Genomic DNA, 17,184 nt, shown 5'->3' with positions numbered 1-17,184 from the left:
TGTACACTATCACAGGGTGCACAAACTATTAGAGTGTGTTGCTCTTCCGTATATATGCGTTTATTTTTATGCCAGCTGCAATACTTTCATGGTCTGAGCTCTATAAGTGCTTTGTGCTGAATATATACATACATATATATCATAGGTGTGTGTGCGTGTTTGTGTATATATATATTTATATGTTTATGTCTCAACATATATGATATATATGTATGTATATATACAACATATATCCCGACTCATATTGTGTTCCCAGAACAATCTCTGGATCAACTGCAACCTGATTAGTATAAAGCAATCACTGAACGTGAGTGAGAATGTGATGATTTTGGTGAACTTTTAATCATCAGAGGTTAACTTGAAGCTGACGATACAGTGTCTGTGGATCAGGTTTTTGAAATGGTATAAGCTTCGGATTATTCTAAAAAGAAATGTCTGATCTCTCATATGTGAATAATCTTGGCGTGTCTGTTAAAGTTGACCACCTGCACTCCAGCCAGTTGAAGCAAATCATCGATGGGCATATGGTTAAATCGATTCATGTCAAAATGTGCAACATGTATGCTGGGGCCTGCAAAAAAAGATGAAATTATCTTAGATAACATACTCAAAGGCAGTACAATTTAAAATGTTCTACTGAAACTACAAAGCTCTGAAATATAACTTATACTTGTGTATGGTGCTTTGTTATTTATTATACATTGTATTTACAGTATACATTTATTGTATTTTAAATGTTCTGTACTAATTGGGTCTGAACAACACTTTGAGTCTGTTGTGTTTAATGGTGTATGTTGTAAATTGTTTGTCACCTGGGCCAATGATGAATGCTCCCCCTTGTTGGAGAAGATCTCCTTGAAAATCAAAGGCAGGACTGGTCATGGCACGCCACATACTCTTTATGCTGCCAACAAGCATGCTGGATTTCACATGAGGGCTTTGAGAGGCTAAGAGCAATCAGATATCCAAAATCATTCATCACTATATTAAATTAGCTCAAGGGGCCAACAGTAGTTGAATAGCAGTTCTTGGAATTAAACACATGCTCTAACAATGAGATTGGTGTAACAATCTAAGATTGCTGGGTTTAGGATTTCAAAATTCTGCTATTTCTGGAAAGCTACTTGAGGAAGGAAATTTTGTAATGTTGTTTGTACTGTACTCTGCTCCACTGGATTCATTTCCCACCTGTGACTGACAGATAATTCAATTCAAATTTCAGAGAGTTTTCTGTTGTAATCTATCAGTGTGCTGCTCACACAGACCTGTAGAGTGAGTTTACAACCTGTCAGTTTGGCTCTATCTCTGAGGCCAATGGTAGTGATCTGGCTGGCTAACGTCAGAAAGCTCAAATACATGGTTGGTGGGGAAGTTTTCTTTGTGCCAATGGTTTTCCAATGAGCTGTCCATAATTAGATGGTGGGTTTTTGACACTGTTGCTTTTCAGAGTAATGGTGAATATGACTGTGCTGGAATATGGCATATGCACTGCCACTTAGACCCTCTGCCATGGACAGCTATGACTGTGATTCCCAAAATACCCGGATGATTCACAGTGTCTCAGGAAGATTATAGTTTAGAGTACTTAACCTCACCTGAATCAAAAAGGGACAGCTGCTGCTTCTTTAGAGTAATCATACATATGGTACTTTCCAATTTTTTTAAATCAAGAGATTTTTTTTTTTTTTTTTACCTTTTTCCTCATAGATCTCCCCTCGTGCCATCCCAAGTTTCTTATAAATACGTCGCTCTGGATCAACATACATTTCATGTTGATAGCCTGTCAGTGAGCAGAAGGCCTACAAGAAACAACTGAAAATGAACACTATGTAATGATATTGACTTACTCAGACACATCACATTCTCATTCAACTGTTTTGCAATTTACCTTTATATGTGAATAGCCTGACTGCCCAATGACAACAAGTCGGACATTAGCACCCTATAGCAGCAAAGAGACATGTCTTTTCCATGCACATGTTTAAAGGATTACAAAATCAATCCATGTGTAAAATATCACTTACTGATGATGTATTGCACTCACCACTAACATTTCCTGTGGTATTTTGCTTAGGTCCTCAACATATTCCTGACATGTGTAGCATAAAAAACTCTGTCAAAACAAAGAAATTGGTAAATCCTCCTGTACTTCCTAAAAAATGTCACAAACCTCAATATGTTGTACACTGTTACACTAGCTTGTCATATTTTATTGAAAAAACTTTACTTTTATTAAACATTCAATAATGTATTGAATGAAGAACAAATATCAGAAATGACAAAACAGTATCATACACAAACTTAATAACATACAGGAAAAACCATCACTTCTTAAAATCATGCAGATACAGGTCACATCTTACATCAGATAAGTGTAAACTCAGTTAATTTACCATGACAATTTGATGTTGCTAGATGAGCTTGTTTGAGTATTTTATAGGCACATACTCATAAAACTAGAGAAGTGAAGACTTTATTTTTTTTAATATCCATATTCAACCTGGCTGTACTCTTGATAACCTCCTATTCCTGCTGCTCTTGGCTGACAGCAGTGCTGGTGTAGCCCATTCATCTCAAGATTTAATGTTTTGTGCATGTGAGATGCTTGTCTGCTAGCTATAGTTGCAAACTATGATTGTATGAGTTTAAGTATATCCTTCCTGGCAGCTCAAACCAATCCTTTCCTCAGACCTTTCTTATCACCAAAGATTTTTCCAGCCCCAGAATTGTTGCTAAATCAGTGTTCTTTTTATAACCATCCTCTGTAAACACTTGAAAGTGAATTTCTATGAAAATGCCAGGATATCAGCAGTTTGCCACAGCCTCATAAGAATATTAACTGAAGTTCTTGACCTTGAAACTACATGTACTGTACCTACAGTAGGGTCTAAAATTTGCCATGGACAAAAATGTTCTTTCTGTCCATCACTTATTTTCTAAAATTATTGTTTTACATTACATCCACTAAATATTATGTAGAATAGCCTCCTGTGGTAAATTATAGTAAATTATGAAAGCTCACAATTGTTATAGTATGGTCATCAACAAAAACCCAAGAACCAGAATGTATTTCAACCAGTTTAAAAATCAAATGGGAAAGTTTCTTAATGTACAGAGAATGTTCCCCATAAGGTTGTTTTCTTGTGCTAATGAACAGACCTTTATTTAAACTTTAAAGTCTTAGCAGCAAATATAATACAGAGTATTTAAACATATGTGAGAACATATGATTATTGTTTTATTTATATTTATAAAAATGGTTTTAAACTAAGTTTGCTTAGCTCATGATAACTAAATAATAAATAACTATATTTAAGAATGCAATGAAGTTACTGCAAGTCACACTGTGAGTATGGCTTTAATGCCAATCTGCCAGGAAGAAAAAAAATCGTTTGAAATAAAAGTGTCCAATATGTACCACATGAGAGAACTGTGATGTACCAAGTCACTGTAATACCTGCAAAATTTTTAATAACATTATAATAACATATAATGTTAATATGTATAATAATGTTCACAACTACTGCCTGTTAGCACTTTTTTTTAACACTGTCATGCAAATAATTTGAGTGACTTGCCCATGTTGAAAAAAAGATGCTAAGCCCATGGCTTGAGGGCTTCTTGGTGCAAATCAGCAGCGTTTTGGTTCAAGATTATGCACCATACAGGTGGAACAGGTCATGAGAGGCAACTACTAGAACTTGTGTATAAAAGCAGAATGACAGATGAACAGGATCTCGGGGGAACTTCTTGTTTCACAAACCATCACTGCGTATTCCAGCTGATTACTTTCTCTGTAGAGCTAATCAACCTCTCAGTATGGCTGAAGGCATCTTGGAGTAGGGGAAAAATAATGGCATCATGTGTACTCTAATGCTTTCTCACAAACAAACAAAAAAAGACTAGAGAAATGTTAATAAACCGAAAAAAGTAAGAATGGTTATCTTACCCTCACAAAAATAATGATAGCTTTGTGGTTTTGATATAAGCTCTTAAATGTTATGCCAACACCGTGTCGATCATAGATGAGACAGTCCTCTACCTCGAGAATGGGACTGGGAATGGGAGTGGGAATGGGACTGGGAGTGGGAGATGTGGGTGAAGATGTTGGAGGTAAAGAGCTGCAGATTTGTTGCGTTATTGGAGAACTAGTAGCCATTTCTCCATCTGTGTGAAGTTTCCCAGAGCCCAGCGCCCATCCCCTTCTATTATTGACGTTTTCTTCAGGAAAGGATCCCATCCTGGGCGAGACTGGAGCGGAAAATGTTTTTTTTCTACAACAGATCGCTTTATAAATTATAAATATGAGTTAAAAGATGTCTCGTTCTCCAAATGATCTATGTATTCAAAATGTACTTAAATATGCACACGACATAAGACCAGCTCACGGTTCTCCACCAACTCTACAGTAATCAAACACTTTCAAAATAAAATGTCGAGTAAGTACGTTTACAAAACTACCAACAGTAGTCACATTTTTCGTCACATTTTTACAGTACGTCTACTTACACTTCACAAAAACAACAACAACAACAACAACAACAACAAAAGTCCTGTCGCAGTTTATTGGCCAATGAGATAATATAGTCAGCTCTCTCAACCAATAGCAATTTTACTTTACGGATTAACTTTAGTCGGCTGAGGTGGGACTTCCTTTGTAGTGTCGATACCGGAAGTGTTTCCAAACTGCATAGAAAATGAGGCAGAATGTCAATAGCCTTCATGGTCCCTACACCAGTACACTATTATGTAGGGAATTATGTAGGCTGTTTGCACCCCCTTTAGTGCACTAAAAGTGCAGTCGGAGTAATTAGGATTTCAGCCTGAAGTAGCGAGTTGACACACCGTTAAAGCAGCTATATGTTATCAACACCACTATTAGCGTTTTAATGAAATAGTCTTTGTTTGTTTGTTTATGCCGTGAACGCGGATTATGAGCGAGCGGGACGGAGCTCCGACCCGCAGCAGCTGCTGGTGAGGAAACACTTCTGTTTGTTTTCTCATCGATATTTGCTAACAAACTAGCTCACAATCTTATCAACGTCTGGGCTTTCACAGTTGTAACATTAGCTCTCTGCTACTACAACAACATTAGCGAGTTTTACAAAGTCAGGAACAAGCACTAACTCTCACACCTGTGTAAACACTGAGCTGGAGACTCCTGGGGTTCCAGATAACGGATAGTATTTAGCCAACTTTTATTTATTTTACCAAACAACTAGATAGTTCATTATGCAAACTGCCAATACAACTGTTAACCTCCAATGTTATTTAATCTGTACTCCAGGTTCAGTGATGTGATCTGTTCCACCCGAACACCTTTTATTGTTAAATACTTTTCACAATCTATTATTCACGTTATTTAAAAAGATGGACTTTCCTTCTGTAATTAAGCCTCACTGTTATGATTTGTCATGTAAACACTAAGTTTTGAGAAGAACATGATGGATGTGTTGTTAAAGATCAATAACATGATTCCTCCTTCTTCCTACAGCTATGGCACTGTTATTAATTTACTGGCTTAGAGGATGAGCCATAGCTATATTTTTGTCAAGACACATCAACTCTCAAAGTGGTTTGGAAAAATAATGTATTCAGTATGACCTGTGAACCCTAGTACACATCCTATTATACCGATAGTTATTTTACTGTCTTGTGACTGTATGTATACACTTAATTTTCATCTTTATGCCGTGAGTAAATCATTCGTCTTTTTCGTTTTTTTTTTTTTTTGCTTTTCAATGTCAGTTATGCCTTTCTTGTGTTACTCATCACATTTCCCAGAGCCAGTTTGAGTCATCTATATGGGCCATCTTCTCTCAATAAATGGCCTTTGCTTGAAGAAGAGATCACAGACGCTGCGCAAGAAGAAGAAAAGGAGGAGCTGCTTTTTTCGGGGCCCGTGCATGCTCTGCTTCTTCATCCGTGGCAGCAGCAGCAGTGACGGCTTCGAAGCTGACTGTCATTACGACTCCAGACTGGCCAAGTTGAGCTCGCCTGAGGACTGTGCCAAATTCCTCCTGTCGCCTGCGGAGTTGGCAGTGTGGGAGTGCCAGGGCCGGAGCCTGCTCTCCTCAGTGCCAGCCAGGCTCATTGGACCACCAGCGCTCTTCTGCACCGATTATTCAGAGATGGTGTGTAAGCGCAAGAGTGGCGATCCACAGCCATTGGCTCCATGCAAGCAGCCCCGCTGTACTTCCCAGGAGACAACAGATAGTGAAGAGGATGAGAAGAATGTCAGCCAGTCCCTACTGCCCCAGCTTTGCCCACTGCCTTCCTCCTCGTCGTCCTTTTCAGAGGAGCAAGAGAGCTCAGTAGTGGGGCTTCAGGTGGACTCAGAGCATAACCTAAGCAATGACAAGGCTCCGGATATCTCCTCTTCCTCTTCCTCCTCATGCCTTCTCACCCTTAGTAGTGCAGCAGAGGAGGGAAAGAGTGTTGAGATCACAGACACATCCCGAATCAACCACCTACCCTCGTCCATACTACTCAAGGTCTGTACATTTGGGTCAGCAGGGTTAATCTGCCTTCTCAATATGAAATTGTAGATCCTCATTTTCCACCGAATGTAAAGGAATCTTTACTGACCTGTCAGGTTGTATAGGACATGTATCACCTAAAATTTATTTCTACTAGTCACTTTATAGAAGGTGAAATATGGTGTAATGTTTCCAGATACGTATAGGCCTGGTTTGTAAAAATTGCTGATCGATTTGGCCAGGATTAAAGTGCTAATAATTAATAGCGATAAGTAATAATTTGAGTAATAACAATGGCCTATTTTCTTTTTAATAAACATTTTCTATTCTTTCGGACCAAAGTTTAAGATGATTTATAAATTTTATCACATAAAAAAAGTATTAGAAATATGTTTCCTTGTGAAAGCATTCATCGCTTATTAAATTAGCTAAGGACATCCACATAGGAGACGTTTTGCTATGTCCAAACCTAGATGTGAATTGAGACTGGAATTGTGAATGAATTGTGGGACCATAGTTATAATACGAATACGATTATAATTATAATATAATTTTATAATACAATTATAAAAGTCATAGTTATAATACGAAGCTTGCGTTATTCGTTATTTTGCTCAGAGTAATTATTTACTAATAGGGTTATATTATGCTAGAAAATATTATGAGCTGTGAAAACAAACCTAATAGCTGCAAGTGTGTGCAGGATTATTCAAGAATGATTTGTGAGCAGGCAGAAGTGGAAATAGAGTCCATCACACACTTTCACATAATGCGTCATCGGCAGCATCATTTTTCTCGTTCGATTGTTTGCATTTTCTAAGAAATAGGCTAATGCAAATGTTTATAGCCATATCAGTGCATCCCTAATGTGTGTAACTAAACTTAACCAAACTAACATGCACAGGACAAGGCATACTCCAGGACCAGTTTTGGGAACCGGAGATCTGTTTACTACTTGATTGAAGTTGATTTAGTGTCAAACCTAATTTATGCAAATCTTAAAACAAAAAAAGCAAACTTCATGCCACTTAACAAACCTGTTGTAGCTTTTGCATAGTCAAACACATAGTCTCTAATTTTTAGCCATTCCACATCATCACAGGTATTTTGTACTTTTACGATAACTGAACTACTTAGTAAAGATCATCATGCAAAAAAAAAAAAAAAACAGTGGCAAAGTGCCTAGTTTATGATTTGTCAGTTGTTGTATATAAATTGTTGTATGGTAGTCCCTCACTTGGAGGAATATAGATCAGCATTTTGATATGATTTCCACTTGCATGTAATTCCCATGTTTATTGAGTTTATTAAAGCAGGGATAGCACTGAACTTCCACTTTATGGTCTTCCTGCTTTGTCTTGTGGAACCAATAGTTTAATTGCCATAAAATCTTTTCTATTTTAGGTTTTCTCTCACTTGTCAGTGAAGGAGCGTTGTCTTAGTGCCTCCCTGGTCTGCAAGTATTGGCGGGACCTCTGCTTAGACTTCCAATTCTGGAAGCAAATTGATCTCAGCGGCCTGAGACAAGTTAGTGTTTGAACATTTGTTCGAATTTAACAATTTTTCTATATTTCTCTAAATATGGTAACCTGAATATTGTAAATTGTTATCTATTAATGTGAAACTTTTTTTGGAAATTGTAATTACTAATTGCTCTAATTACTGTAACTGCTCTGAGAAAACGACTTTTTTACTTGTTTTGTAAGAGATTTGTATGTGATTTGCAGGTGAGAGATGACCTGCTCGTGAAGATTGCATCTTGGAAACAAAATGTGACGGAACTGAACATCTCAGACTGCCGAAACGTCGAGGACTACGGTGTATGCACTCTAGTCTCTCAGTGTCCTGGTTTGCTGAAATACACAGCTTACCGCTGCAAGCAGCTCAGTGATGCGTCTCTCTGTGCTGTGGCCTGGCACTGCCCACTGCTGCAGAAAGTGCATGTGGGAAATCAGGACAAACTGAGCGACCATGCCCTCAAACAGGTCTGAATGAGAGAGAAGTTATCTGTTTTTCTCATTAGTAGACTGAAATTCCCAGGATTCCAGTCATTGTGATTCTGATTTCTTTTCTTTTTTTTTCCCTTTTGGCTGCTCCCTGTTCTACAGCGGATCACGTGGTACGCATGTTAGATTTGGCACAGTTTTTGCGCTAGATGCTCTTCCGAACACAACAAGCCCTTCCGGACCAGCACTGAGAGTCAACTCTTAGTTGCTGGGTTAGCTCCCTTGTTGGGAATCAAACTCGGACTGCAGTAATGAGAACGCAGGATTCTGACGCTGGAACACCCAGAGAAAATCACTTCTGATTTCTGATTGTCTATAACTCATGGAGTTTGATGCATAATCCAAATTTATTGGCCTGCTCTAAAAATGGGACTTGTAAAGGATAAAACTTAGCTATCCTGGTGTATATGATGTTTGGATATGTTTGTGGTTTCAGGTTTCCCTGAGGTGTGAAGGCCTTGGGCAGGCCAAGTTACAGGTTTAACCTTCCTCAATATTATCCTCGCTTCAGACTGGGCTTCTGCTTATCACCTCTCATTCTTGTTCATTTGCCTATGAATGTGCATTTCTCCAGTTCTTTGTGGTACATTTCACCAGTCTCTGTACTTATACCCTCCGCTTTTGACTTGATCCCAAACAGTGGAGGTAGGTGGCTCTAGAGTCGGCTGACCACAAAGCTGACTTCATCAGTTTTAGTTTCCCTTATTTTCACACTGTCTTGGTCTTGGACACAGAGGATTTGGCGAACACATGCTGCTATGTTCTCTTTCTACATGCTGTCCTTTCATTAAGAAACATCTCTAGTAACTTGTCTAGCTTCAAGGTGGTATCATTTTATCACAAATTCACCAACAGGTTTAACCAAATTCCTTGTGTGGAAAACATTCTTGGCCTATAAACCTGATTCTGAAATGGCCCTTTCCCTTTATGATGCTAGATCAGCAAATCTGCATTGGTCCTTATACTCCATGTCCTGTTCATTCATGAATGGCAGTGATCTTCCCAGGCCAGATAACTCTAGGATTACATCATCTGACAACACATGCAGCCTTGGGGTAGCACTGGAGAAACATTATTCACGTTTCAGTTTCCCAGTCTCTCAAGGGACAAAACTCCAGTGCTTGGTTAGTCACTTTTCATCAACTTTGGACAGTTCAAACTGCTTCTGGCAGTCTTTCCTTGTATGCTGTCCCATAGCTGCAACTGACCCAGAACAAACTCTCCCACATAACTCTGTTGCAGTTTTCCCTTCACTGATTTCCTATAGTTACCTGCATCAGATTTAATACACTAATGACTACAAACCCAGCAATGGACCAGGTACTACTTAGCTGAAGACGCTTGCCATAGCCCATGCTTCACAATGTGCTTTTTGAGCCTGATTCACAATTGGGTAAGATATGCAGCGAAGAGAGACAGGCATCAAGACTCCCCTCAGCACCCTGGTGGTGGACTGAACTCTCTGTAGAGGAGAAGGCTTTACTGTTACGTCTATATTAAAAAGATGTCATGTTCTACAATTTCCCCTCTAACAGGGGTTTACCATTAGAGAATTCTTAGACCCTGATATATTTGTACTCAAGTGAATATATATTTTGATGGAGACTACAACTCGTATCTGTAAGCTGTATGTATATTTTATAACATATTAATAATAATATAGATAATCTATAGTGAGCTTGAAAGTCTTATTTCTTTGAGTAGATTGTTGATAAGGATTATAATGACTTTTCATGTTAGTGGCTGGGAATCATCAACTTGACCAAATAATTGACTTCTGCTCTTGAATTTGTTTACCACTAACAATCATGCTGTTGCTTTGCCTATTCCCTGTAGTTGGGTGAACACTGCTCAGAGCTGAAGGACATACATTTTGGGCAGTGCTACAATGTCAGTGATGAGGGTCTGATAGCGCTGGCGAGGGGTTGCCCCAAACTGCAGAGGATTTACATGCAAGAAAACAAACTGGTAGGTGCTGTCAGTTCTTCTGTATTGCAACCTAAAATATTGTTCTGGTTTGTTTTGCCACATACCACCTGTGTGAGTGCGTCTGTTTCAGATATGTAGTGAATTAAAAAAGGAATGTGCAGGGACTGCATGTGGAAGCTATGGTGCGGATGGAGGAAGCTTTCAAAGGAGTTTGTGGTTGAAAGATGAGACTCTGTAACCAAATGGAACATGGGATCCTTATTAGCACAGACTGGGCCTCTGGGTCTATACCAACTACATGCCAACCTACCACCCACACACACACACACAACTATACCCCTCTTTCCACACAGATGTTCTGATCTCCTGATCTCCGTGTCCTTACTTCTGTTTCTCTGTATCTCTCCCTCTAATCTTTCTCATCATGTCCCAGTGGGTTTAAGGTTTTGTTTAAGGCACCACTGTTGGGGAAACACATGGAACTTATTTGGAATTTTTTGGTCAGGAATACTAGAGGTATTTGTTGCTAATTAAAAATAGCTATAAGCGAAGGAATGAACCGAGGAATGGAATGAAGGAATGAAACGGGTCTCATTAGTGGCCTATCTCTTTTCTTTGTCTTTTCCCTTGTGGTAAATAGCATATTTTAGACACTGTTCATTGAGGTTTATGAATAACAGTTTTTGCTCACACGAACAGAATAACCAGAACACAAACGTGTCCCATGGGGGCCAATGCATCTGTTAATCAAAATTGTCAAATGTTTCAGATTATTTTTTTTCCTTTAACTATAATTGCTGAGTGTATTTTTCACCAGTGGGGGGCAGTAGAATGCCTTTCCTACACATTGTCTAGTGCAACACACCCTTGGTCCATATCAAGTCTCAAGACAAGCTTGGGTTTACCAGATATCTGAATCTTGTCTTTACTCCCAGATGGCAAATTTATTTATTTCTCATTATATACTCCACCTTTGCCCTTTGCACATAATGATGTCTAATACTTGTTTTGTTGGGCCTTATAAAGTCTGTTACCAATAATACAATTTATCACAATACAGGAAAGCGTTTAACACCCTTTAGATCGGGTTTCTCACTTGCAATTTCCAGATGTGTAGATGTGCCGTTTTGGTGCAGTACTATTTATTCAAAGATGAAACTGTCTTTGACAGTCGAGTGATTTGGTAAAACAGACAAAGAATGAGTTGTGTTTGGCATTGATTTACAAAAGAACAAATCAAATTTACAATTAAACACGTTTGTTTCTTTTGAAAAGATCACATTTTCTTAAAGACAGTGAAGATGCTACAAGTCTGCCAGTGTGTTCTATCATTAAATAGATTTCTGTAATGGTTTTGCACTAGTATTCTGCTGTTTTTTTTTTGGGAAAAAATAGTTTATGTTGATGTGGAAACTGACTGGAATTTGCTAGGCATTCCCTTTTTGGGTTATTGAGCTTGTGTTATTTTCATCCGCATCCTTTCTCAGGCGCATGTGAATGGAGCGACTTATGTTCTTCTTCTGTGAAGTCATGCAGCCCTGAACCCATACTCTCTCTCTCTCTCTCTCTCTCTCTCTCTCTCTCTCTCTCTCTCTCTCTCTCTCTCTCTCTCTCTCTTTTCTTTCTTGTTTAAGAAGCAAGGCTCCATCAGGTCTACGGCCGTCATCTGAATCTCTCCATTGTCATGGGCCTGAATGTTTTCAGTGACAGATCGCACAATTGCATGAGTCATTTACAAAGGAGGCCCATGACCCTTTTCCTCCAGCCTTCGGCCCTGCTAATGGAGTAAAGTGATCCTGCCTCTCTCTCCTCCAATCAATGATGAATGGGGACGATCTGTTAGATAGGCGTGCGTCTTCTTGCTTCCGCTTCTACTGCTCTAGTCTATTTTTCTGCGCTCCTTGCTGATGGGATTACATACAAAATGATGTTTTAACAATTAATTGACAAAAGCGGTGACCTCAGTTTTAAAAAAATCACTCACAATATGTTCACTCACAAATGTACGCACACAGATGTTTGCATAGTGTTTTGTTTACATGTTTACATTTTGGATACTTATTCTAAGAATATATTACTTATTCTTTTTGAGCCTTGGACTTGAATTTGGCATTATGGTTAAGGTGTAGAGGTGGAGGTGTGCCTGTGATTAAGGTGTAGAGGTGGAGGTGTGCCTGTGATTAAGGTGTAGAGGTGGAGGTGTGCCTGTGATTAAGGTGTAGACTCAAAAGGGGCTAATGTTAAAACTAACTTAAAAGCCATGATTTTATTTCATTTCATAAGATTATTTTTTAAATATATATTTAGGGATCCTGCCTTCTTAAACTGTCTCCCACCCCAAAAAACCCCCATCAGGTATGATGTAATAAATCCTCGGCACATTTTGTATGCTAAATATTTCATTTTCTATCTTGTGGTGCACAAACGTTTAAGGACACATTTCTTCTATATCATCCACCTACAGCATGTACAGTATGTTCCTACTACTACCCCGAGGAACCCCACTCTGGGTACATGTGTGTCATATATGTTCCAGATTTGATCAGTGTTTGTGCTATCAAATGATTAGCCAATGCATCCCGGTTCTCATATTCCATCCCTTTGCATGCACGAGTAGCATGTGAGCTGCTTCTTACTGCTGGAAAAAGTCACTATTAATAATGAGTAATAGCTCAACAAATTGGGGAAGGTATTACGGAGTGCCACATAATCAGTACTGGTTTTCCATCCTGCCTAAATGGCTTCAGTTTTAATGACCCAGCAGTGATTAGAACAATATTGGAACTCGGAGGGGGCAGAATAGATAAATTGAATTTTCACCCATATTCAGATTTACAGAGTATTCTGTGCTCTTGCCCCCACTTGTTACGGCAGCAAACCCAGAGAACTAAAAGCAATTAAGCAGCATATTTGGCCAATTACACAGCATGCAATGGTCTCCAAATTGAATCTTTTTGTTTCAGGCCCAGGTTCAACTTTGCTAAAGTGTTCTGGGTCTTAAATTGGCCCACTTGTCTCTTTGTCAGGTTTGAACTACTGAACCTGCACCAAGTGGATCTGGTCAGGTCCTGTTCTCCCTGTTTAGTGTTTAAGAGCCAGTCGAGATTCCATACTTTTCAGTGGCTGCACATTCTTCTAGCTAAGTACAGTAATTAATTAAACTTTAGACTTGGAATAATTAGAGCAGGACCTTTGCATGGTACAAACGTTCAAAGCTTGTATTCACTTCTTCTTGCAAGCAGCAATCGTTTATTTAATATTGTAAGTAAAATTATGCTGCATTATCTACAAATAGACTCGGGTGCAAGACAAATTGCTGACAAAAAATGAAAAAAGAAGCTGTACTTTCATGACATTTATAAACGCAAATGAAACACCCCAGCGTACGGATAATAATGTCAATTAATTTGTTCCTCACAATGCAATCTGCATTCAGTCAGAAGCATTCATTTTGTAGAAGGAGATGGGTTTTGCTCTTTTGCTTTTTCCCATTACTGTGGTTTCTACGAAGCATATGATTTTAATTTTCCCTTAGTGGTGATATTATAGGAAATGGATTAGGCTGCTTTCTGGAGGCGAGCAAGAGATTTCATAGACACCTATCTGATTATTCCCACATTTAATTAGCCTAACTGTCTAATGTAAATGGTATTGTGAATGACCTAAAATAGATTATGTGGCCTCAATTTTCTTCTAATTACATGTATGTACCAGTCTCCCCACCCCATCCTGCCCTCTGTTTCACGTTCTAATATTCTGTGATGGACTGGATGGTGACAGCAGCTTTGGAAAGACTGGCAGCTTGAGTGGCATTTGTTTAAAAAAAGGTCAGATTTCTCGGGCCCCATTCTGTTTGATGTTGTAGATAGGTTTTAAACAGTGACTGTGGGTTTATGCATAGCATGATGTAGCCGTTTCATTCATATTTCGAGAGCATCAGATGGAAGCTCAAGTGTGTCGAAAACAGGGGAAAGGAAGTGGTAATGGCTGCAAATACTCATTATGTGAAATCCATTTTTCATGTTCTGTGGAGGAAACGTAAGAGTGCATCTGTTCCCTGGAAGATTGTCACAAGAGCATCCTGCAATTACATTTAAATAGAACCAGCTCTGGAAGTATGGTGAATATTTTACTCTCTTAGATAAAAAGTCACTGGTGTGTGTGTGTGTGTGAGAAAGAGAGAAAAGTGAGTGAGAGAGAGAGAGAGAGAGAGAGAGAGAGAGAGAGAGCAAGCGAGCATGTGAGGCATCTAACCTTCAATTAACTTTAAGCATTTCTTGTATCTCATACAACCATATTTTTGAATATTTGAAGTAGCTGTTTATTGATTACCTTTAGCAGGGACAGGTCTGATCATTCTTTATCCATTAAATCAGATAAATCAGTAAATCAGTTCAGCATCAGTTCTATCTGTCCACCACACCATCGAACCGAGCTCATGGACCATGTTCCACTTATTTTTCTCTATTCAGTGAATCTTTTTTGAAACTTTATGTCCAGCATGACGGCATCATGAAGTACAAGAGGCACCCCCCCCTTTTTTAGGAGCGAAAAGCTCCAGAAAGATGAGCTGTTTCTAAATGTCATGTCATGCTGTAAGATGTGGAACTCAGAAGTGTCCTTTAAGTGTCTCAGGAGAGGATTACACCTTGAAAATCCAGAATGGACAAAGAGTAGAGCATTTGAAATGGTTCATCTGTTCCAACTCGATACTGGTGATTTTCTGAGGTTGTGTGAGTACTGATCTCTGCTGGAGCATTGGCCTTTTCGGGTCAGTCCTCCTCATTCGAGGACGTAGCATCCATCTTTGGCTACTTTGATGGACAGTGCCTCAAGGTGGATCAGGCAGTCAATCTGTTTTCACTCACAAGTTATCAGTACAGTGGACAGTTTTCCCTGAGATTTTAATTGAATGTGCTGTTTGAAATACTGACATTTTCAGGTGACTATATGGCCATTGAAATAAACAAGACTTTTTTCTCCTCTGGATGTGGTGAATAAAGGAAGGAGTGGTGACAACTGCAACTTATATGACCCCTGGGGCATAGTTAAGTGTTTTACCGTCTGTAGGTGGTGCTCTAACCCTAGCCTCAATCCTTTCTTTACTTCGCAGAGCAGTGTGTATCAATAGGGAAACTATGCACATAGGATACACACAAATATACGTGTGTGAATGTTCAGATCATGACTGATTTCTATTCTTCATGAGCAGAATGTACATATTTTCTGGAAGATTTTTTACATGCCATTTGGCTTTAAGTTTAATTAAATACTGTTCTTGTCCTGGTAGTTTATTTGTATTATTTGTACCTCTTTAGTTCTTATTGCAGCCATGGGTTGTTATTGACAAAAAATACCTGAAAAAAATTTGTTCAGGGTTCATGTTTAATGGTTAGATCAAAACATTGGCAATATGCAAAGAGGACAGAGGAATGTTAGTGTTTAAGTTTCCCCAGATTGCTGCAGTGGCACCTTTACAACAATAATAATAATAAGCTTGAGTGTCTGATAGCTGAGCCAAATGCTTAATTACAGTTCTGAGGAAAGTCAAAGTTCTCACTTCCTCAGGTTATGAGGAGATGATTCATGGCTAGTTGTCACGCCCTGCTCGCCTGTCCCCTTCCCCATAGAGCACTGATGGATTTACCTTTTGTCTGAGCAGGAAATGTGACATCACGTTCCCTGTCTTCTGTAACTGCTAGGTTATTTTTCAGAGGGTGAAATAGAAGCCTTTAAATGTAATGTAAGATGGCAAATGATGAATTGCTGCTGGTTAGCTGTGGAATCTGTGGGACTGAACAAGGTCAGCGATTGCTCAGCTCTTTCCCCTTCTGCTTAATCAGTGCATTGAGAAATCTCCCCTTCTTCTCTTCCAGCCTTTCACGTTAGTTTTACACCTCCTTTAATCTCCTCTTCTTTAGCTTAAAAGTATTTGTTAAAGAAGCTCCTCTCATATTTAAAGCATCAATATAATGCCTGTATACAGCAAAGATGATACTTTACTCTGCAAACACCAAAAAAGACACAAGACTTAAGTCGCTGGAGTTTTTTTTTCTCTGTCCTTCTTTTGTTTTTCTGTCACTTTATGTTCTTTCTACTTGATTAAATGCTCATGATCTGCCCTAATCATCCAGCTTCAATAAAACTGATGGATGCGTTGGCCAGCGTGTCATTTATCCATCATGTGTTTCTGGTGTAATGAGAGAATTGCATAATTGCATAGTATTTGTCATTGTTTGCAGACTTCCCCTGCCCCGCCTTTGTTGTAGTTTGGCCAGTGTGGTTTGCAGCTGCTCAGTTTTTGCCATCTCTCAGCTATTCAGATGCTCTGCATTCCAGTATCAGCTTCTTTTATCTGTCCTTATGTTTATTGCTTGTTTGGAGCTTTATTGTGTCTTCAGGTGCAGACATCACATAAGCTTGTGTTTTCTGCCTCCCCCTTCATGGCTGGCCTGGGGAGCTCTTATTAGTGTGGTTCAATAGGAGGAATAATGAATTGGTTTAATAAGGATACTGGGGCTTTGTGGTTAATGAACGTGCAACAGACACCCGCACTGCTAACACTGCTAGATTATAGCAGTCAGGTTCACATTTTACTGAAAGCCTGTATGGAAATGTCTGTTAAACAGCATGATGCATACTGGTAAACAGCTTTGAAAAAGATGACGTGCTTCTTTTAAGACATGGGTGGTATCTACACATGTCTGCATACATGAGCCCACAGTTGGCTAGTGTTGCTGCATTTGATGGGTGAAAGTGATGCCATTTGT

The 17,184-nt window shown here is 39.0% G+C and overlaps 2 protein-coding genes across 7 annotated transcripts in view; one reads left to right on the top strand and one right to left on the bottom strand.

Moving 5' to 3' along the window:
- Positions 1–323: 323 nt before the first annotated feature.
- prxl2c (peroxiredoxin like 2C) lies at positions 324–4,564 on the bottom strand. 4 transcript variants are annotated; one of them, XM_027167179.2, is made up of 6 exons: positions 3,950–4,564; positions 2,045–2,113; positions 1,889–1,942; positions 1,694–1,799; positions 813–947; positions 324–571 (listed from the first exon to the last, which is right to left on the bottom strand). In XM_027167179.2, exons 1-6 carry the CDS (start codon positions 4,238–4,240, stop codon positions 444–446), a joined length of 783 nt encoding a protein of 260 aa, XP_027022980.2. In that variant the 5' UTR covers positions 4,241–4,564; the 3' UTR covers positions 324–443. The 4 variants fall into 4 exon arrangements, with proteins under 4 accessions (XP_027022980.2, XP_027022981.2, XP_047656129.1 ...); XM_027167180.2 differs by having other exon boundaries at positions 813–854; XM_047800173.1 differs by lacking the exon at positions 1,889–1,942.
- A 162-nt stretch (positions 4,565–4,726) lies between these two features.
- Positions 4,727–17,184, top strand: part of fbxl17 (F-box and leucine-rich repeat protein 17) — a 208,727-nt gene continuing 196,269 nt past the window's right edge. For 2 of the 3 annotated variants that reach the window (XR_003443863.2, XM_027167168.2), the window contains exons 1-5: positions 4,728–4,974; positions 5,785–6,494; positions 7,884–8,006; positions 8,207–8,464; positions 10,322–10,453. Coding sequence is in view for 2 of the 3 variants with exons in the window: in XM_027167168.2 (XP_027022969.1) it covers positions 5,805–6,494; positions 7,884–8,006; positions 8,207–8,464; positions 10,322–10,453 (1,203 nt within the window). In the remaining variant the exon portion in view is untranslated. Of the gene's footprint in view, positions 4,975–5,784; positions 6,495–7,883; positions 8,007–8,206; positions 8,465–10,321; positions 10,454–17,184 lie in introns of all 3 variants that reach the window. The other variant, XM_047800166.1, reaches the window with a different exon arrangement.

Source organism: Tachysurus fulvidraco, chromosome 14 (assembly GCF_022655615.1).
Source record: "Tachysurus fulvidraco isolate hzauxx_2018 chromosome 14, HZAU_PFXX_2.0, whole genome shotgun sequence".
In the NCBI taxonomy this organism is placed as follows: Eukaryota; Metazoa; Chordata; class Actinopteri; order Siluriformes; family Bagridae; genus Tachysurus; species Tachysurus fulvidraco.
The sequence above is the reverse complement of the archived record's forward strand: the minus strand, read 5'-3'. Positions and strand labels throughout refer to the sequence as shown.